The sequence below is a fragment of the Pelodiscus sinensis genome, chromosome 3 (genome assembly GCF_052426305.1).
Source record: "Pelodiscus sinensis isolate ZL-2025 chromosome 3, ASM5242630v1, whole genome shotgun sequence".
In the NCBI taxonomy this organism is placed as follows: domain Eukaryota; kingdom Metazoa; phylum Chordata; order Testudines; family Trionychidae; genus Pelodiscus; species Pelodiscus sinensis.
Genome location: NC_143054.1, coordinates 105442566 through 105465348, shown reverse-complemented (window position 1 = coordinate 105465348; position 22783 = coordinate 105442566). Strand labels below are relative to the sequence as shown.

At 43.1% G+C, this 22783-nt stretch overlaps 1 protein-coding gene across 2 annotated transcripts in view; it reads left to right on the top strand.

The window, feature by feature from the left end:
* The window catches only part of SHPRH (SNF2 histone linker PHD RING helicase), a 98602-nt gene that overhangs the window by 25693 nt on the left and 50126 nt on the right, over positions 1-22783 (top strand). For both annotated transcript variants that reach the window (XM_075924373.2, XM_075924375.2), the window contains exons 8-15: positions 66-319; positions 1501-2160; positions 5483-5734; positions 8275-8353; positions 8914-9077; positions 9160-9416; positions 12793-12914; positions 17461-17549. In XM_075924373.2, the coding sequence (XP_075780488.2) occupies positions 66-319; positions 1501-2160; positions 5483-5734; positions 8275-8353; positions 8914-9077; positions 9160-9416; positions 12793-12914; positions 17461-17549 (1877 nt within the window). The remainder of the gene's footprint in view (positions 1-65; positions 320-1500; positions 2161-5482; positions 5735-8274; positions 8354-8913; positions 9078-9159; positions 9417-12792; positions 12915-17460; positions 17550-22783) is intronic.

Below are 22783 nucleotides of genomic sequence, written 5' to 3'. Positions count from 1 at the left end.
CATAAATATATTGTCCCCTGGTAACTTTTCATTTTCTCTGAACTGTAGTTTTGTTCTGTATGTAGGCTTACGGGTGATGATAATAGCAGCTGTCAAGGAAATGAATGTGAAGAAGGGAGCTTCCATCATTGCAATATTTAAGTATGTCAGTGCCGTGTATAGATATGACATACAGAGAAATCGACGTCTTCTCAAAAGAACATTGGAAAAACTAATTGCAGAACAAGTAGTGGAACAGGTTAAAGGTCATGGTCTGGCTGGATCTTTCAAGTTGGGGAAGAATTACAAAGAACAAAAACACGAGAGAACTAAAAAACAGGTAAAATAAGAATTGAAAATATACGTTGGACCTCCCTGGTCCAGCACCTTTGGGTCCTGAGTGATCCCAAAGGGGAGATTTTGCCAGACCAGGGGACATCATTTCTGTCCCCCTGCCACCAGCCCCACCCCCCAGCCTGGTTCTGCTCCTGGCTTGGCCTCCCGGTGGGCTCCTCAAGTGCAAGAAGCCCTGCTGCCCTGCCATGGCACCCCACGGTCCCACCGCTGGAGCTCTCAGCTTTGCCGCGGCCGACCGCTGTTCTGCTACCAGTGCTCCCGGCCCCACCAGTCCTGCCGCGGAAGCACTGGCCTTGCCAGCCTGTGGCCCCACTGCCGGGACTCCCACTCGACTCAGTCTGCTGCTCAGCCACCAGGATTCCTGACCCTGCCAGCTTACCCAGGCAGCACCGGCAATGCTGCCAGGGCTCCTGGCTCTGCCAGCCTTGCTATGGCATCTCTGTGCTTCTGCTGCTGGGGCTCTTGGTCCCACCACAGCAGACTGCTGTCCCATTGGAGCCCGCTGGCGTTCTGGCCTCCCTGCCACTGTCTCAACTGGACTCCCACAGCAGGCATCCTAGCCACTGTCCTTCCTGCATCTAGTCTGGCTGGGTTCCCGGCCCCCGCAGAGCTCCTGCCTCTGGCCTTCCACTGGGTTTCTCTGATCTAGTAACAGCCGTGCCCCTGCCGGACATGAGAGTCCCGGTTGAGAGAGGTTCAACCTGTACTAATTTGCACAAATGTTGCATCGAGATGTTTTGGTTTACATGCTGCCAGCGTGGTGCTATTTAAAGGGCTCCCTATTAATGCTTCCTTGGTGGTATTGACTGATTTCAACCAAAAATCTGAAGTATTTGCTTTAAAAACAAAATAAAGAATTGTAATATGTACACTGTACCAAAAAAACAAAACAAAATAAAACCCAAAGTAGGTCAAATTTTGGGGTTAAAGTCTTAGACTAGGTCTTTTAAGAATTTTTGAAGATGCTACTGTAAAGTTTGGCAAATGTTACAGTTTTATGATCAAGAGATTTTTGAAACACTTGAAAAATTCTAAACTAATATTGAGTACTTGGCCCTCAAAACCCTGCCTAGTAGATGTATATAAAGTTAACAGTTTACTCCTTTGATGGCTATATTTTCCTCATCAAAGAGAAAAAAAATTAAAATTAATTTTATTTTTTAGACAACAAGAAGTACTGGAAAGATTCAGAAGACATCTTTGCCTAATGATAAAACCCAAATCAAAGAATCAGCAAGTAGTGGCACATCTTCAGAAAATGTTAAACTACCTTGGCAGGTGGACATTCCTACAGAAGACCATGATTACTGTACAACTAACAAAAATAACAAAAAATGTGAGACAAGCCAAAAGAACTGCATGAAAGAAGAAAATCTTCAGCAAGGAGATTTGCAAAACGACCTCATGTCCATTGATTCCAGCAATCCTGTTGTCAGTGCATGTAAAAATACAAATGACTCTGAAATCCTAAAGGACCAATCCTCAGACTCCAAAGAATGTGCTGGCAGATTCCTACAGCATGCCAGTTCCATTTGTCCATTTAACACCTCTGACTATCGTTTTGAATGCATTTGTGGTGAGCTTGGCTTGGTTGACTGTAAAGCCCGTGTGCAGTGCCTGAAGTGCCACCTATGGCAGCATGCTGAGTGTGTAAACTACAAAGAGGAAAACTTAAAGATTAAGCCCTTTTATTGTCCCCATTGCTTAGTAGCAATGAAACCAGTTTCTACAGGAGCTACTCTGATAATCTCTCCAAGTTCCATCTGCCATCAGTGGGTGGATGAGATCAACAGGCATGTGAGATCATCATCTCTTCAAGTCCTGGTAAGATTTCATCTCATCCTCTCACATGTCTAGATTCATAGGTTAGAAGAGGAAAACCAAGCTTACCTAATCTTATCAAGTGCCAGTGGGTTTAAAGTTTAAAATCAGAAGGGACCATCAGATCATTCAGTCTGATCTCATGTACATGTACATCGCAGGCTACCAACACCTTCCCATTAAACTCAACAACTGAAATTAGACCAAAGTGTTTTGCACTCCTCAGAAGATTAAGTCATTGTGTCACAGGGAGAGAATAGAAGTGACCAAAGTTCACCAAGACCTATGACCTCAGTGGCAGCGGGATGATTATATAAAATATATCCTGGATAGTGACCTGCACTCTCACACAGCAGAGGAAGGTAATCCCCAACCCCACAACTGTCACTGCCAATCTGACCTCAGGGAAAATTCCCTCCCAGTGTCACATTTAGTGATGAGTTATACCCAATGCATGTGAAATCAGAACGAATCAGTTAAGCACTGGAGTAAGAGAATGCTCACTGCTACCTCAGAACACTGACTCATTCCAACCAGTGTCTTATATCCAGCCATGGCCAACTCTGATGCTTCAAAAAAAGGAGACCAAAAATCACCAGAGAATACATTGGGAAAAGAGGCGTACTACTTTCCTGACACCTGCAGGTGGCTTGCTGAAACTCTAAATTGTGAACTTTTAGGAACATAAGACATACATTTGGATGAAGAGTGGCCTTTGTGTCAGAGTTGTACATTTCACCATCCATGTGAAAATTCTCACATATATGGCCAAATAAACTTCTGAAAAATTTGAGTCTGCACACCCTTCTACATTCTCCTAAGATTTTGTCTGCATTGAGCAAGCTAACCCTCACAGCTCCTACATATCAATCAAACGTACATGCTCTGTCACTATAGAGTGACTAAACATGTTTTATTCTGGGGCTTCAGAGGCAAAGTAGGACCTGAAATTACTCCTGTTGTGGCAGAAAGCACAGAAAATGAAATCAGGAAACTGAAAAATAAAGCATTTGATTTGGTAATTAAAGACTGAATCATAAAGCATACACACAAGGGGACCCAAATGAATTGGTTAGGCAGCCTTATTTCTTGCAGTTCATAACTTTTGATTGCTTGACTTTGCAACCTTAAATCCCATAAAACTACATTAAAAGATGTGTAATGTGGTGTAAACTACAAGAAAACATGGTGAAATATCATGGTCTTGCATGATATTCTTATCAATAAACTAGGCAAATACAACTTAGATGGGGCTACTATAAGGTGGGTGCATAACTGGCTTGATAACCGTTCCCAGAGAACAGTTATTAACGGTTCACAATCCTGCTGGAAAGGTATAACAGGTGGGGCTAATAATTTAAAGTAGTCAAAGTATAAACTTTTAAGTTGTCAGTATTTATTGCACTTTTCTGGAGATATATAACATTTTAACATTGAAATACATCAGTTAAAAGGCTTAATTCATTGTATGAATTTAGGCTTCCCTCCCCCCCCCCCCCGTTTCAGCTACTTCACAAAGGATTGTATTGATGAAAATGTTGAAGTAAAATACAGACACACACACACACTTTCTGTTACAAATTACAAAGATACTTTTATTTAAAGACTTTATGTGGAAGGTCACTAAAGGACCGAACATGAAATCATGGACTTTACTGCTACTTTTGCCACTATCTTTCATGTTGGTTCCATGTGTTTCTTTGATTCTTTTTGGAGATTTATTGGAAGCTAGAAATAATAGTCTACTCAAGTTTGCACATTGTTCCTAATGGACAATGTTTGCATGTTTTAACAATTGCCTCCGTGATATTGCTGAGTATTAAATCCATGTTAAAGCAACTAAGCTAAAATACAACTATCATATGAAGTACAGAAATCCTTTTATTCTCTAGGGGGAGAATAATCAATTGGGAAATCCTGTTTCCTTTCCACAGTATAACTTAATATTCTTTAGTGCAAATGTTCTTTGAGTGCTTACTCGTGTCCATTCCATGTTAGGTGTGCTTGCACCACATGCAATCTTCAGGAAACTTTTTCCTGCAGTGGTATCTTTTGGGCTGGATCTGATACCCTCTTGTGCTGCATGCCTATGTGCTGGTATAAGGGGCCCGGCTAACTCCACACTCTTCAGTTCCTTTTTACTGCCCAGTGTTATCAATGATATTCAAGTCAGTGCCCACCTTGTTGTTACAGCCTATTTTTTTTCCTCAGACTATTAGATAATATGGACACATACATATACTTGGTACAGCATGTGAGACTGCACCTCAGACCCTTCAAGCCTGTCTGGCCTTGGCCCACTTGCCAGGCCGTCCTCATTTGGACTCGGTGCTTACAGTTCCAGCTCAGGTCCTCACCTCTTTAGATTGTCTTTAGATTGGTGGAGGAATCCCTGGTCAGTAGGTTTGGACATTCCCTTCTTCAGTCCCTAATTCTCCATATCCTAATTGATGCATCTGAGGCTCAACTTGAGCAACTCAGAACTCATGGTCTTCTGTCCCTGGAGGAACTCTCTTTACATATAAATGTCAGAGAGCTCAAAGTGATCCACCTAGCATGCCAGGTACTTATACCCTATATTTCAGGCAAGGTTCATTGAGTCCTTGAAGACAGTATAGTAGCCATGTTTTACAACAACAGACATGGAGGGACATACTCTTTCTCCCGTATGTCAAGAGGCCATTCGCTTGTGGAAATTCTGTGTGAAGCAGTCAATTCACCTCAAAGCTTCTTACCTTGTAGGAGCCTGGAACAATCTCAGCAGTTCTTTTTCCTCTTGCCACAAGCAGACTCTTCGCCCTGATGTAGTCAGAGCCATCTTCTAGCAGTGGATAATTCCTCTCATACATCTGGACATGAGCAAGCATTCAGAGAAAAAATGGATTCTAATATTTCCATAGCTCTTATTTTTAGAGATGTGTTGCTCATGTCCCTTTCATGGCCCACACTCTTGCCTCTCTGTTGGAGTTAACATCAAGAAGGAATTGAGAGGGTGAGGAGCCAGCCGGGTTGTTTCTATCAGTGCATAAGTGTGTGGCACAAGTGGGTGCTGAAACTGGCGTGACATACCATTGATGGCAAAAAATTCTCCAGCAAATGTGCATGTGATGCATGCGTGCCTCACATGAAAGGACATGAGCAACACATCTTGAAGAGCAAGTTACAGAAAGGTTGGTAGCCATTTTTTGTGAACTGACACTACATTATGCAAAGGACATTTTTAAGTGTGTGCGCTTTAAAAGTATAAAGAGATCTTATACTTTGTTACAAAGTGTTTCTTATCTTCAGTCTTTGCTTGCATATTTGTATCTATAAATGTTTGTAGGTGTATCAAGGCGTGAAGAAACATGGCTTCTTGCAGCCTCACATGTTAGCAGAGCAGGAGGTAGTCATCACCACTTATGATGTCCTTCGCACTGAGCTGAACTATGTAGACATCCCTCATAGTAACAGTGAAGATGGGCGCCGTTTTAGGAACCAGAAGAGGTATATGGCCATCCCAAGTCCCTTAGTAGCAGTGGAGTGGTGGAGGATCTGCCTAGATGAAGCACAAATGGTTGAATGCACCACTGCAAAAGTAAGGAAATCTCCTGTTTTGAAAAAGGTTGACAAGATTATTGTAACTTCAGGGAAAAAAATAAGATAAAGTTACTTCTTGACTGTTAACTTGTATTTAACATAAACTGATCCTTATAATCTTTTCTTCAGAATTGACTATTAGTTTGCTTTCCTTTGGAGATATGTACTATTGAATGTTTCCCTTGTTGGTACGTTGTGACGTGTATTTAGCTCAAAGTATTTAATGTAATCTATCCCAGCAATGATTTTGGTTAGCCAGATGTCCACTTATCATGGATGTGGCCAAGTATGCCCATGGCCACTTCTGAAATCCATGAAGTGCCCCTCCCCCCCTTCAAAAATTATTGCCCACCCCTGTTGTATACTGTGCTTGATGGTTTCAAACACTTCACTCACCTATTCAGTGACATGGTTTAGAGCAGTGGTTCCCAACCTTTTCAAGCATACGGGCCCCTTTTCAATCTATTAAATTTCACAGACCCCCTCCAAATGATCCATTTTTGCTAGCCCAACTAAACCCTTCCCACCACTCTAATAGCTTTTGAATGGTTAGCGCAGGGTGACGTATTCAAAAGAGAGAAAAAAATGGTAAAAAGTGACTGAGCCATTTATAAGGTAACTCCAGAGTATAGTCGCAGCTTGTCAGCTTCAGCGTGGACTGAGGGATGTGCAGACTGCAGGGCATGGAGCTTCTCAGGTCCCATTGGCTGCTGTTCCCCCCATTGGCACTGCTTCCTCAGCTCTTGTCCCCTGCCTATCCATGGAACAAGGAGGCTCTCGTGATGAAAGAAAGCTCTGGAGCTGACAGCTCCTCAGGGTGTCATTTCAGGAGGGTAGGTGGCAAGGGCGGAACTTCAGGAATGCGGGGGGGTTGAGGGAAGAAGGTGGCAGCTGTGCATGCCAGGATGTGGCTTGCTTTTGATCCTGTTCCCCAAATGCTAAGGGAGCAAGGGGAAAGTGCTTGTATCCCATGCATGCCTCTCACACACCAGCCAAGAGTGAGAGGCATGCATGGCATGCAAACACTTCTCCCACGTTCCCTTAGCTTCCGGGGAACAGGATCAAAAGCAATCCATGTCCCAGTGCTCATGGCTGCTGTCTCCCTCCCCCACCCCGCACACACACACTTGGGGAAGGGGGGGGAGATGAAGAAAAGTAAGGATTGCGCCCACTGTAGTGGGCCCGATCCTAACTTTTAAAAACTTTCTGCAGAACCCCTAAAGTGCCCTCATGAACCCTCAGGGATCTGCAAACCACTGGTTTAGAGACACTAATATGTCCTTTAGGTCTAGAAAATGTAAAATAGCTGGAAATAACTTGAGACTCTCTTTTTAGGTTCATTCTATCAGTTTGCAGAGGGAGATTATTTTAATTTGTTTGTCTACCCCCTTGTCCAGGGTAGGAAGATAAAACCAGAAAATGCTACTCTCATAACAGTCTATCACTTTTTTAATTGTATTACAAACACATCTGTTAACTTACCTTCTTGTTATAAACACTTCATTCAGTTTGAATGAGATTTGTGATAGATCTCAGCAGCTATCGAGATCTATTTGTTTTTAAAATAAATAAAAGCGTAATGAATCTTCTGTGTGTATATGCCACCCCCTTCTTTGAATGTGTTTGTGTATACATATGCATATGTGTGTATGTATGGAGAAAAAAACCAGGTATCAGTTCTGCTTATACGTCTATCAGTTTTCTGTAATACATGAGTTCTCACTCTTCCATATTATGATGATATTCATCTCCACTCCCCCAAATGATTATTTAACATTCTTGTGGCAAATATGTCAATTATTTGTATATAAAAGTGTCAGGGAATATTTAATATAATTTTAGTGGTCTTTTAATGGGAGTTAGTAGTAGGAAACGAAGAGCACCAAGAGCATAATCACAGCAAACTCTGTCTGGCATACTTTAGGGTTATAGAGGTAGCCATCTGAAACTTGTTGCTCTGGATCAGTTCCTTTCCTTTATATGAAAGCAAATGGAGTAGTTGTTATACATGTAGGAAAGTCTGTAGAACTAAAATTAGTTTGTTCTCTTACTATACTGATGACCCTGATGTTTTCTTCTTCAGTCCAGGCAGAACATTTTATTTCCCCTACTTTATTATTATGTTAGGGTATGTCTACACTTGCACCCTAGTTCAAACTAGGGATGCAAATGCAGGCATTCGAAATAGTCAATGAAGCATGATCTCGCTGGCGCGCTAGTTCGAATCACAGCTGATTCGAACCAGGAAGTGCGCGCCAGGACGCATTAGTTCGAACCATTCCCGCTTCATTGACTATTTCGAATGCCTGCATTTACATCCCTAGTTCAAACTAGGGTGCAAGTGTAGGCATACCCTTATTGAAAAAACCTCTTATCTGCCAATCAAAAATACTGCCCTCCACAGGCAATAATACAGTAGATTTTTGCAAGGCTGATGCATGCAGTCATGGTTCTTTAGAGTGAGTGATCTTTTTCTTGGCTCTTTCAGACTTCTCATGTTTTTCTACTTATTGCTATTTCTATCTTTTTTCTCACTAGGCTGCAGAAATGGCACTCCGTTTGAGTGGAATCAATCGCTGGTGTGTAAGTGGCACTCCTGTGCAGCGAGGATTAGAAGGTAAGCTTGTTTAGTTGTAGTGTACATAGCTCTGATGAATTGGGGCTCCTGGAGAGAACTATACTTTCCAACTTTGTTACTCCTAGGTTTCTGTAGTAGATATTTTATAATCCTAGAGAAGAATGCTTATAGTTTGTAAATCTTAATTGATTTCCTTTGTCATAATATTAAGGTCCTATTGAAGGAGTGAAAGCCACTTCTGGGTGGGAGGTAGTAAGCAATTGGTGCACTGCAAGTTGTGAAATAATGACAGAGAGCAGTGTTGGTTTTTTAAATAAGATTCTTGGGAAAACTCCAATCCTTATGGAAAGTGTTGTATAATCTTTAAAGTTACATGAAACAGACAGGACCTTGACATTTGAGGTCTCAGTCAAAAGACCGTAGCACACAGTAAACTTCATAGAGCTTCATCTGTTTTCTGCGGAAGGGTGTTGAAAACTGAGTCTGCCTTTGTGATTTAAGCATGTAGGTATTTCAAACCTGGTGACATTCCTGTTGAAAATGTTTTCATTTGGCATTCTAAAATAGCATCTAGTAAAATAAGCTTCTTCTTTTATCAGATCTATATGGATTAGTGCTTTTTCTTGGAGTTGATCCTTACTGGGTCAAACATTGGTGGGATCAGCTTTTGTATCGACCGTACTGTAGGAAAAATCCTCAGCCTCTCTACAACCTAATTGCCAGCGTAATGTGGAGGTCAGCAAAGAAGGACGTGATTGATCAAGTAAATACGGACTTCAAAAAATTGTTCATAAATAGCGCTTTCGCTAAAACATTTTATTAATTTATTTTCTTTTACTTTGCAGATTCAAATTCCCCCTCAGACAGAAGATTTGCATTGGCTACACTTTTCTCCTGTGGAAAGACACTTCTATCATCGTCAGCATGAAGTGTGCTGCCAAGATGCACTAGCAAAACTCAGGAAAATTTCTGATTGGACTCTTAAACTAAGCAGCCTAGACAGGAGGACTGTCACTTCTATTCTGTACCCTCTGCTGCGGCTGAGGCAGGCCTGCTGTCATCCGCAAGCTGTTCGTGGGGAATTTTTGCCATTGCAGAAAAGGTGAATTTTATTAATGCTTAAACTGGACACTGAGGGCTTGATCCTACATTCACTGAAATAAATGGCAAAGCTCCCATTAAATTTATTAGTGCAGAATCAGGGGGCCAATGTTGTTAAAGTAAAAAAAAATTATACCTGCCAGTTGAGCCATTTGCAGCTATGCTGTATCAGACGTGATCTTATCTGATGTCAGAAGCTGAGAAGGACACAATGGGGTTATTATTTCTAGTAATTCCTAAATGCTAGAGAAAGCAATGTTGAGTGTTCATTATTTGGCACTTTTCCAAAGACTAACCTTTCTCTGTGATGAAGAGGGGAACTATACTGGAGGAGGTACTATATTTATTATTAGATACAGTTTTGAGATACTAAATTTGGTGGAATTTATATTTGTCTTCAGTGTTTGCTGACAAAACGTTGTACTACAGCATGAGAACTTGAAAAATGAAGCTGAGTAGGAGAGAAAAATGAACCTATTTAGTCTTCAGGGTTCAGTGTGTAAAAGAAGAGTTATGTGCAAAGTGAATAAGCAGCACAGAGTAGGTTTTTTTTAAGTTTTAAATAAACTGGTATTAATAAATAACTTTTGTGTTTTAAAATTTAGGGTTAGACTTTCAAAATCTTTGTTTTTGTGCACACACTTATAAAAATTTTCTCCTTCCCCTCACATGCGTAAATACCATAGGGCTGTCAGTGCTGCAGCCCTTAGTCAAAAATTATACCTACCAGTTGAGCCATTTGCAGATATACTGTATCAGGCGTGATCTTATCTGATGTCAGAAGCTGAGAAGGACGCAATGGGCTTATTAGTTCTAGTAATTCCTAAATGCTAGAGAAAGCGATGTTGGAGCAAATGAGTCCTCTTTTCGTTGGCAGTAATGGATAGATATAGATATAGGTGCATACTTCTAGCTCAGGGACTGAGAGCACTGTTTTTTTTCTGCATTTTTCAATCTCTTGGTGCTACAGGCAGGAAAGAACCGAAGTTGGTCCTTAATATGAATGTATTTCTGCTGTTTCCAGTCACCTTTTCCTTTGTTCCTCTCTGCTCTCTATATATCTTTCCTGTGTGTCCATTATTCTGTGTCCTTAGTCCCTCCACTCTCTCCTCGCAAGACACCTTCAGCATAGAATTATGCCTCTTCTGTTGCCTAATAGCTACAGCTGCAGACAATCTGTTGTAGGATTTTCCAGCCTGATATATTTAAAAGTATGGAAGCAGAGGTAGAACACAAGAAATGTCAGTATTTCCCCTCCCTCTCTCAATCCATCGCACATTACTATGTGAATACTGCCAAACATTCCAGTGATGTTCAAGCACAGTGTGCGAGCCATGTTGCTAAGTACACCAGGAATATCCTAGCTCTGCATTGATTTCAGTGGAAAGTTGATGGATAACAGCAGCATAGCAATTGTAGTGAAGGACCAAGACTAAAAGATGAACCCTCAGTAAAAACTTCGTAAGAAAAGGCAGTTTGCAGGCACTCTTTATTTATTCTCTTATGAACCAGTCCTGTCTGCAGCAGTGGACCATTCCCTGAACACAGAGAAGATTTGGTTTATGAATTCTTTTATTTGCATGTGAATGAAAAGAATTAATTGTTGGATATTGTGGTGATAGGAGAATTGGACTGAAATAAGGGAAATGACACCTGGAGTGTGATACACCTGTGAGACCATATTAATTTTGTCATTATCTAGTGAAAGCAGCAAATAAGGCTGTCTTAGCCATTCCTAAACAGAATACTTTTTAGGTTCTTCTAGACTTTAAACTCAATCAGGACTTTATCTTGAAATTGATTCTTAGCCTCAGATTGTTTGAAGTTAACTGAATTAAGGGGTTGTGCCCATTGTGATACAGTGGCACAGCTGTGCTATTCTAGCACTTCAGTATAGACACTACTTGTGCCGATGGAAGAGGTTCTCTTGTTGTAGGTAATCCGCCTCCCAAAGTATTAATAGTTAGGTTGAATTTTTCTGGTGATCTTGCACTGTCTACATTGGGACTTAGGTTGGCTTAACTCCACAACTCAGGGATGTAGATATTTCACACCTCAACCAACATAATTAAACCATCTTAATTTTCTAGTGTAGACTAGGCCTTAGTTTCATAATTTGTGTGTGCCATTTCTGTTTTGCTTTTAGAAATTTTTCATTCTATATGCTTATGAAAATAAAAGATTAATGGTGCTGGCTAGAGCTGTAGAGTATATTAGCAGTGGTTAAGAACATAAGAACGGCCATACAGGGTCAGACCAACGGTCCATCTAGTCCAGTATCCTGTCTGCTGACAGTGGCCAATACCAGATGCCCCAGAGGGAGGGAACACAACAGATAATCCTCACAGGATCCTTCCCCATCACCTATTTCCAGACAAATAGAGGCTAGGGACACCATTCCTACCCATCCTGAATAATAGCCATTGATCGATTCATGGAGGTTAGGTACATCTAGCTCTTTTTTGTACCCTGTTAATTTCCTAGACTTCACCACATCTTCTGGCAAGGAGTTCCACAGGTTAACTGTGCACTGAGTGAATAAAAGGTGCTGTGCATATTTGCCAGTACAACTGAGAAAAGTAGCTCAGTATAAATTTCAGTTTTAAATCAGTAGCACCTCTATCTCCCCCACTGGAAAGGCAACAGGAGTACTGAAAGCTTGCCAACCATCATGTTGTTCACTTGCTTGTTATATCTCTTTTCCCCAGTACTTTGTTTTGTCTATCCAGATTTGCTGTTTAGGGCTTCATTGCTTATTTTTTGTTCAACCCTTAACACGGTAGGATCCTTTTTTCAGTTTGCCCTTATGTAGATAAGCAATACAAATAAGAATTAAAATATAAAAACTACCTGTTACAGTGTGGAAAGATCTCTTGAGGCCAGTGCATTCTCTCAGGCCCCTGAGAGACTGGTAGAGCTCAGTCATGTTGCTGAAGTAATGAATTGCTCCCTGAGAGAAAGTGATTTAAAAATCAGTTGCATAACTTTTTCTTCTTTTTTCTTCAAGAATAGCCTTTGTTTCCTTGTCTCTGGAGGAATGATACTGTGTTGTTGCAGTGCAGAGACTTGGACATAGTGGCTATGAATGAAGAAGATGCTCTTCCCAAGTCTTCATAGAGTTGGAGGAGTTTATTTCTATTCTCTTGACATATACCCTGATAAAATTACTGATTGGGGCATAGTGCATAACTCAATGTGTGCAAATACTGTATCTGAAGGATTGATTGCTAAAATTGTCATTTCACTATATTGTCCTAGAGATTATTTGTGTTGCAAACATATGTTTGCTTGATACATCTGCTACTTCTAATATGACTTTTCATGCAAGTGCAGAGTCTATTTTATTTCAAAGTTGATGCATTAGCTCTTTATTTCAGCACCATGACTATGGAAGAGCTACTAACTTCATTGCAGAAGAAATGTCGAACAGAATGTGAGGAAGCCCATCGTCAACTGGTGTGTGCTCTCAATGGCTTAGCTGGTATCCATATCATTAAAGGTAAAGCAGATTGCTACAGTATGTTACTACACCCTTTTTAGCTGCTATGGTGGCCACTGATATTAAGAAAAAGTACATAATGCAGTAACAGAAAACTGAAAAAGTATACACGCAGCATCTGAAGTGCCAACAAATTTCTTTGAGCTGACAGGGAAGGAAGAGGTACAGTATATTGTGAACTGCATCACAGCATCTTGCATTTTCTAACATTCTTTGTTCACTTTCTAAGGTCTAGATTAATCAAGAGAGAATAAAAGTCACAAATCTAGCTTGATTCTGCTATCACACTGGCGTGATTCAAGTGTAACTCCACTGAAGTCTGTTGATTTGCACTTACGTAAAACTGTGGTGAATTAGGGACATTTTTGTCTCAACTTTTGTTAGGGCTGTGACAGTGGCTCCTGTGACAGATACAGAGGATACTTAAGATTCTTGAACAGGTTGAACCTCTCTAGTCCAGCATCCTCAGGGCCTGACCAGTTTGCTGAACCATGGGAGGTTAGTATTGCATTACCAACACTTTCCACAGATTTCTGGGCTCTTAGCAGCACAGAACACTGAGAGCCAGGACTGGTAGTTGTAAACAAATTTTATGGGACCACAGAAAACTTGGCCACATAAGTGGACATCTGACTTAATAAAATCATGCTGGACCATGGATGTTGCCGGACATCCGTGCTGGATTAGAGAGGTTCAGCCTGTATCAACTTTATAAAAGTTGTGTGTAACTTCCTAAATGGGATTATATTCTGGCTTCATGATTTTGCTAAATAATTTCCTGCTGGAATTAAAACCACTAAGTGGTGACTACTGCAAGTCCCTAAGCAGGTATCCAGTCTGGAGAAGTCTGACTCCTGGAGAAAATAGCATAACCTGGTTTTACCTGGTTCAAAAATATATGGTTTTGGGTTCCATGTTTGCCAGAAAACTGACCACCTTGAAGTAGGGAGAGAGGTCACTCTCTCCTGATCCAGGAATTGGGCATAGTACTGTGAGCCAGAGGGAGAGGCCCTATGATAGTACTGAAATACTTTGAAACCTGATAGTGTCTTCATACAAAAGATAGGTGAAAGCTAAGACTTTATATCAGGTGTTCCTTGCTTGAGATGTTTTCTCTGTACTGCTTTTGTTGAGAATAAAATAATACTTTGATTTAGGAACACTGGCTGGTCACAGGTAAACATTGTTGTTGCTCCTGAATGAATGGAACACTAAATGCTGAAATGGTCAGACTTACAGAGGTGATCAGAATGAATTGTAGAGAAGATTGGTGCCTAATTCCCCAGCCTAGAGAGTGGGTGTCACAGGCTGTCTCCTAAAAAGGGTGATGACTAGAACTCTGAGATCTAAGAGGGATAAGAAGGGGTCAAAGGATCATTTACCTCTGGAATTGTGACAGCTACATCCAAGTTTTTTGTAGATAACAGAACATAACTGCAAAGAGTGTCACTATGCCGGAAGTACATGTGGTGCTTAATTTATCAGAATTTTTTGTTATTTGCGCATTCCTTCCCTTCACTAAACTTGACTTCTTCCATCTAGTGGTCAGTGAAATCTTTGGTCTCTTCCCTAGAAAGTATGTATGGCATTCTATAGTATAAACTTTTTAGTAAAATGTGTTATTGAGGCTTTTTGTATCTCCATTCAAATTACTTTTCATTTTCAATATACGGATGCTTTTGCAATATTATTTTTAAGCTATAATAAATTGTAGTGGCATCAATAGCCAGGACTGATAGTGACATTTGAAGTTGGAAGTACAAAAGATAACCGATTTGGAAGCAATGAAAATTATACTTTCCACCCCCAAGTCTCAAGAAATTGCTGTATGCATAGAGAATGTAGTCATTATGTTGTTGCCACTGAAAATGCACTGTTAGTTGAGAGTATATTAGCATATAAATGGCAGTGTGGATTCCAATTGAATCAGTGTGTGGGGTTTTGGGTTCTAATCAGAAATCTGAAAAATGAAGCAAGGAGAAATAATTGTGCAAATCTGTTACCAAGCAGTGTAATTTGCTTGGATGCTTAGTTCTAAACGTTCAAAACAAAAGCAGAACCTGCCTTTTTCTTTTTCTTTTTTCTTTTTTTGTTACCCCTGTTAAAACAAGTAAGTTGCATGGAATTACCTCCCTTCGTTCTAGTGTTAGTACTCACTTTGAAAACAATCTCTTGTGGAGATAAGAATACATTTTATTCAGTTCCTTCCCACTTGTATCTATTAATCAGCTGTTGTCCTGGTGATTACCAGTGTGCTTTGAAGTGTGTAGAATACTGCATTTTCTAATACCTAGTAATTCAGATTTGGTAAATTACGTAATGTCATTTTAGTTAAGCTGTATTAACTTCAGCAGTCTTTTCAGTTTACCTGTTCTTCTTTTAGTAAAGCTTTTACTAGATAACTTCCTCACCCTGTAATTTGCCACCACCCGCATCCCTGAAAGACTAAGTTCGGTTCAGCTTATCAGCAGTTAATAGGTTTGAAATGAATAGTTTGTAATGGCTGCTGGGACCTACAGGAGAGAGAAGCAAGTATTCTGGATAGAAATACACAGCGATAATGAAAATGAATGATCAGCAAAGCTTCAGTTCTTTGAAATGTACTTGTAGCAAAGATGAAATTTTTCCCTTTTTTGAGAAGCAGCTTGATGAAGAAAAAGTAATAAACACCTATTTTCCTAAATAGATATCCTATTCTACATCTTTCATGAGCACCTACTCTAGTGCCACCAATAACTCTGAGTCAGCATAAGAAATTGTAGCTCTTGTTCAAACATAATTTTTCAAGATACTTGTAACTAGAAAGGGCTTTCACCATTATCGTCCAGTCTTCCTGTGTTTGTTGTTGGAGGGAAAGCATGCACAATTGTGTTTTTATGATTTACAAATACATCTTCAAGTTAATATCAGTTAATGTTTTCTTCGAGGTGCACATGGCCTCTTAAACTATACAGGCAGTCCCCGGGTTACATGGATCCGACTTACATCGGATCCCTACTTACAAACGGGGTGAGGCAACCCGCACTAGCTGCTTCCCCCCAGCAGACCAGGGCGATGCGAAGCTAGCGCCTCTTCCCCCCCTCCCCCAGCAGACCAGGGAGACGTGGAGCGGCTTTTCTCAGCAGACACCTCAGCTTGAGGGACTGAGGGAAGTGAGGCATGGGAGAATAAAACTGAGCTCTGGAGAAATGTTTGGCTAGAGTTTCCCCTACAATATGTACCAGTTCCGACTTACATACAAATTCAACTTAAAAACAAACCTACAGTCCCTATCTTGTACGTAACCCGGGGACTGCCTGTAGTTCTGTTCTGAAAAGTGATTGTGGAAGGGGCACGACCTGGATAAATAATGGATGTTTTGAATTACTGGTAAATCTGAAAAATCAAAATAAGCTTTTCATTTCAGACCAAACCAAAAATGAATTTTTTGGTAAATCAGAATAATTTAGTGAGTCAAAACAAAACATTGAGACTGAGGGCATTTTCACAAAAGCAGAGGAGTAGATTTACAAAAGGTCAGTGGGAAAAATGGGAAGAGGTTGCAGTAAGAGGTGGCTTTCTTTAAAACCTTTAGCTCAATGATCAGGGAACTCATTTGGGATGCAGGAAACAAGAGTTCAACTCTTCCCTCTGCCTTATGTAGATAAAGGGTTTGAATATATGTCTCCTGTATTGTAGGAGAGTGCTCTAGTCATATAAGGCTTTCTCAGTCTCTCCTGTTGAAGCTGTTCTGCTTTTTATAAATATTTAAATAGTCATTGGAGCAGGGATTTGGAAGCATAAGTTGAAATTTCTTGGCAAGTGCCCTAACGGCCATGCTATAGAGTCATTCTCATGCTTTCGTTATCCTGGGTAATTGGCAAATTCTGCATTTAGTTGTACCAGTGTAGTGAGTGTTGCAATGGATGGGATTTTAAGGCTAATTTTGAAGTATGAAAATATAGACAAAAGAATACTGTTAGACTCTGAAACCAAGTTTGCAGGTCTGGTAATTGCAGAAACCATATTTAACTTGGGAACTGTGACTCTTTGCTCTTGAAAGTCTCAGAGGAGTAGTCATGTTAGTCTGTAACTTAAAAAAAAAATTAAAAAACCAACAATGGTCCTGTAGCACCTTAGAGACTAACCAAAAAATATATAGATAGTATCATGTGCTTTTGTGGATACAACCCACTTGTCATCTGAAGAAGCAGGTTGTGCCCACAAAAACTCATGATACTATCTACATATTTTTGGTTAATCTTTAAGGTGCTACAGGACAATTGTAGTTTTCTAAGTTTCTTTGCTCTTGAAGTAATTGAGAAATAACAAATATAGTATCCTACTATGCCCTTTTTACAGACTTACTTTTTAGAATAGAGCTCCACTATTGGGTAAAATGGTTGATGTTTAAAATAGCAGGTTTTTCGGTTGCTGTAAACTGTCAGATAAATAGTAGATGGTCCCTCTGAGGGCATCTTACATATGTTATAGATGATAGCTTTTCGTGGCCATTTGGAGATAGACCTCATGCTGTGTTTGTTCTAAATGTATTTGAATTCTTCAGGTGAATATGCTTTGGCAGCAGACCTCTACAGAGAGGTGTTGCGTTCCTCTGAAGAGCACAAAGAAAAGCTCAAAACAGATTCACTGCAAGTAAGTATGCATTTAAGTTCACAGGCATTTTTTAAATAAACATGTGAACATATACTTACTTATACTTACTTGACAGTTCTCATGTCTCAGTTTAAATTTCTTGTGCATCTGTTTCTCCTTGGGGTTTACCAAAAGGACGCTGTTAACTTGTTCTGTCTTCAAATATAATATACTTTAAACATTGTGATGTATGAGAAAAGTCAGCTAATCTACAGAGTTTTTGTTTAAAAGCCACTATATTGCAACAAATAAAATTATAAAACCTTGCTTCTAATTTTGTGTGACGCACCAAAATACTAGAACTCTGCCTGCTGGTGTACAACAGAATTTATCAAGCTCTCATTCTGGAATCTCACATATGATTGCTAACATCAGTGGTGGTAGAGTTCAGACAGACAAATAAAAAGCAGTTGTGATAGTTCTGGAGTATAAAAGGAGCTAAGTCAAATTGTTATATCACAAGAAATGATACCTCTAAGAGTGGGCAATAATTTTTGTAAGGGGGCCACTTCACCAATTTTGATAGTGGCCGTGGGCTAACGTCCAAAGGGGCAGGGCCTCTGGAGGAAGGGGCGGGATACTGGCAGGGGGGAGACTTTGAGCACTCCCCCATGGGGCAGGGGAGCACTCAGTCTCCACCCTGCCAGTGGTACATGGTACCCAGAGGGAACCGCCAGCCATTTTGAACAACTGGCAGTTCCCTCTAGTGCTGCATACCCCTGGCAAGGTAAGAGACTTTGTGAGCTCCACTGTCCCCCTGTCTTGATTGGCCTGGGGGTGGGAGCAGTAACAGCAACTGCAGATGATGGTTTATATTTAAAGTACATAGTAAACTAGGTAAATTTGGACCAACTCTTTTGTCTTACAGCAGATGTATGTTTATATATTTTTCGTGATAACTCAAAAGTGAGGTAGTTTCCTGTTGGTTGCCTTACTACTTACAGCCCCCCCCCCCCCCCGCCCCCCCAGGGAAATTAAATATTATTTCAGGTCATTGTCTTGCATTGGGGTCTTCTAATACAGAACTCAGCACCAATGTGGCATTGTTTTGGCCATATTTATCCCATCCGATGTTACATTTTTGTTTTGTCAATTCAAGCAGGATCTACCTTCTATTAATTATATAGGCATATCAAGCTGCCTCTGTTGATGTCTGGGTATATCTCACTAAATCAATTCTCTGCCATTGCAGGGCCCTTGTGTAGTGGTGCATTACTTTCCCTCTTGTGGCACACGATGGTTTAATATCTTGAGGCACGTCTACACAGCAGCATTATTTTGGAATAATGAACATTATTCTGAAATAACTATGTGAGCGTCTACACAGCAAGCCTTTTATTTCACAATAATATTGAAATAACAAGCATCTGATTCTGGATTCTGTAACTCTCATTTTAGGAGGAAAAACGCCTATTCCAAAATTACTATTTTGGTATAGGGTGTGCGTAGACAGGGCAGCAGGAGTTATTTTGAAATCCCATACGTGCCTTGCTGGCCACTCTGGCCACACTTATCAGAGCTCTATAGTCCCCCTTCCCCTGCAGGCTTTAAAGGTGCAGCCACAGGGAAAAGGGCTTGTGGCATACAGCTGGCCCTGATAGCTGTGAACCACAGAGCAGCAGCCTGCACAGCATTGGCAACGACCACGAGCAACCCTGTTGCTCCCACTGATCCATCCATAGCTGCAAGGGAGCCAGCAGCAAGCTCCAAGGACCTTGCCCGGGATGAAAGAGCCGTGTACCTTCCTGGTCTCTTGCAGAGATCCTGGACCTCATTGAGGTCTGGGGAGAGGTGGCAAACCTCCAGCATCTCCACACCAGGCACAGGAATGCAGATATCTCTGGCCAGATGGCTGACAACCTGGACAACAAGGGCCACGTGCGTGCCCAGGAGCAGGTGCTCATGAAAGATAAAAAACTAAGACTGGCCTATGTCGAGGCCAGAGAGCATAGCTCTTGCTCTGGGGCAGCACTGCAGGCCTGCCCATATTATACTCAGCTCCACCACATCTTAGGGAGTGGGTCAGTCCCTCCCTCACCTCGTTGTGGACTCAGGGCTGGAGACACCTATTGTCGCCCTCCCAGGGGGCAGAGCCAGTGTGGAGGAGGAGGAGAAGGAGCCGGACAAGGCCAGAAAAATTTCGATGCCCACCAGCCAGGAGGTCATGCTCATCCTGCAGCTGGTACCTCCTCTCCCTCCCGGGATGTCTCCCAGGCATCATCCAAAACTGGGGAAGGCCCACCAGGTGAGTGCCATTACTTTCCCTAAATGCACACGGTTGGAGGTGGTGGGTGGTATGGGGCAGCTGCGCGCTCCTCGCTTGGCCTTTTCAGCTTGGGTAACTGCGCGGCAACCTGTGCACGTTTAGTGCCAGTCCAGGACACTTAGCCCCAGGAGGTTGCAACAGAGGACGCTTGTGCTCTTCCTCACAGGATATCTGGAGAGGCCTGCCTTACTTCTGACACCAGGGTGGGACACCCTCCTACCACAAGAAAGAAACTGAAGATCTGGAGGGAGTCACACAGCAGTGCCACATATGACACATGGGCATGCCCATCTGCTCCTGGGGACAGAGCAGTGAGGCGGAGGAGTGTCTGCCGCTCACATACACCACCCTCCCAACACCTTCCCCCCCTTTCCTCCAGTGGGCAGGGGTGCAAGGCCTCTTTATGTGGGACTCCGCCACTGCTGGACCCAGCGTGTGCGTGGCACAGAGGGAAGGCCAGCTGCCCCGTGGCCTCCCTCTCAGCTGCAGGTTCCCAGTCTGACCAGAATCTTGTCATGCCTGCTTGTTCCTGGGACGTGGGGATAGTAAGACTCCCCTCTTGGACATCTGTGCTCCTGCAGGAAAGGGCCCGCTATCTTGCTTGAAGCACATTGCCTTCGTCTAACCCGAGACCTTTTGGTCTCAGCTCAGAGTTGAGGGCTAGGCTTCATGCACAGTGTCTCCCAGGATGACTGACCTTTCTGTTTGTTCTACGCAGCTGGACCAGCTATGAGAGGGGAGTGGTCAAAACCTCCTGTGCCATCCTCCCTACCCACGTGATCCACAGGTGCACACAAGCCCACAAGGACCTCCAGACAGAGCACATTGCTGCCTTGCAGTGCTCCCAGGACTGGCAGAAGTGGAGACTTCAGGAGGACCTGCAGCTGCGTCATGGTACCTGATGGCTTTCACCACTGTCCTCGACTGCCTGGTGGCTACTCCTGCTGCCACACCTGCTCCCGCACCTGTCTCCCCACCTTTTTCTCTTGGCCAATGAGGGTTCCACACAATAGGCAGTGGGACTACCTGAGGCAGATGCCGGTCCCAGCCCTATCCCTGAGCCTCTCCTCCCCACTTTTCTTCCCCTTCCCCTTCCATCTCCCTATCCCCCTCCCACATTTTTTTCCCAGTCCCTCCCCTGTTATGTTTACCCCAATTAAAGACAATTAATTTATTCTTTCAAACCAAAAAGTGTGGTTTATTGTGTTGGGAGGGGAAGGTGGGAGAGTTGGGGGGAGGAAAGGCACAGTGGGCCACTTCAGAGGCCCTTTGTGGGGAGGCCCAAGGGAGAGTCTCACACCTGGATGAAATTCTCCCTCGGGGCCTCCTGGATGCACACAGCCTCCTGATGGGCCTGCCAGATGGCAGCTGTGCATGGTTGCTCGAAGGCCCTGCCGAGGTGCTCGGCCTCTTCCCCCCCCCCCCCATCTCCCCTCCGGCAGGAACGTCTCCTCATGTTCACAAAGGTGGTGGAGGACACAGCACCCAGCCACCACTTGTGGGGCATTCCACTCGCCGAGGTCCAGCTGAGTGAGGAAGCAATGGAACCTACCTTTGAGACACCCATAGGTAACCTCCACCAAAGGCAGGCCCTGTTGAGCCTGGCATTAAAATGTTCCTTGTTGGGGTCAAGGTGTCCAGTGTAGGGCTTCATCAGCCAGGGGAGCAGAGGGTAGACTGTGTCCCTACAATGTACATTAGCATGGCCACATCCTGACCCTGATGATGCAGTCAGAGAAAAAAGTGCCTGTGTTTAGCTTCTGGAAGAGGCTGGAGTTTCAGAAGATGCGGGTGTCATGCACCTTCCCGAACCACCCAATGTAGATGTCCATGAACTTGCCGCAGTGGTCAACATGGGCCCGCAGGACCATGGAGAAGTGCCCCTTGCGGTTGATGTATTTGGATGCCCAGTGGTAGGGGGCCTGGATGGAGATGTGGGTGCTGTCAGTAGCCCCTCCACAGTTGGGGAAGCCCATTGGTGGCAAAGCTGGGAATGATGGGGTCCATGTTGCCCAGGTTGATGACCCTGAGCAGTAGGACAGTGTTGATGGCCTGTACCACCTGCAGAGGGAGAGACACAGAGTCACAGAGTTGCCAGAGCCTTTAGGAGTTTTCGCAAGCCCAATCCCCCTCTTTCTCACACACCAGGAATAACCCCAAGTTACCCTGACCCCCGGCATGGCATCATGAAGGCGGGACTGAAAAACCTCTCACGGAGGGGGCTTCCACCATCATCCTCTTCCCTAGGGAACCCCATTTGCAGTTTACCATCCTCCTAGGACAATAGCACGAGAGCACCACACCTGAATGATCATGGCCCCAACGGTTGATCTCCCCACGCCAAAATGGTTCCCGATGGATTGGTAGCTGTCTGGTGTGGTGAGCTTCCAGATGGTGATGGGTGCCCGATTCTGGAGGGAGATGGCAGGTCTCATGCAGGTGTCCTGTTGTCAAAGGGCTGGGGCAAGCCATGAAGGTGTCATTCCATATGTGGAAATTCAGGAGCCACTGCTGGGCTTCTTACCACTCCATGACAATCCAGTCCCACCAGTCGGAACTGGTGTCTAGTTGCCAGAAGCGGTGGTGCACGATGTGCAGGGGAGGGAGGATGGGTTCAAGCTGCATGAGCAGCGCATGGAGAGAGGTGAGGTGGTGCCCCTCAATGAGCTTGGAGTCCTCCTCCTCCAGGGTCACAAGGGCAGCCCGCAGAAATTGCAGTAGGAGGTGCAGCATGCAATCAATATATGAGCTGTCAACTGCTTGGAGGCAGGTCCAGCTCATGGCTGGAGCACTGTGGTGTCTGCAAGGGCAACCACAGCAGGTCGAGAAAAGGCTTTGTTGTCCCTCAAGGATGTAGGCAAAGGTCAAGAGCCTGAGACACAATTGTACGGGGGGGGAGGGGTCTTGAAGCATGAGCCTCATAGCTCATGCAGCAGCTATGCGAAGTGACTGCTGTCCTAATGCCCTG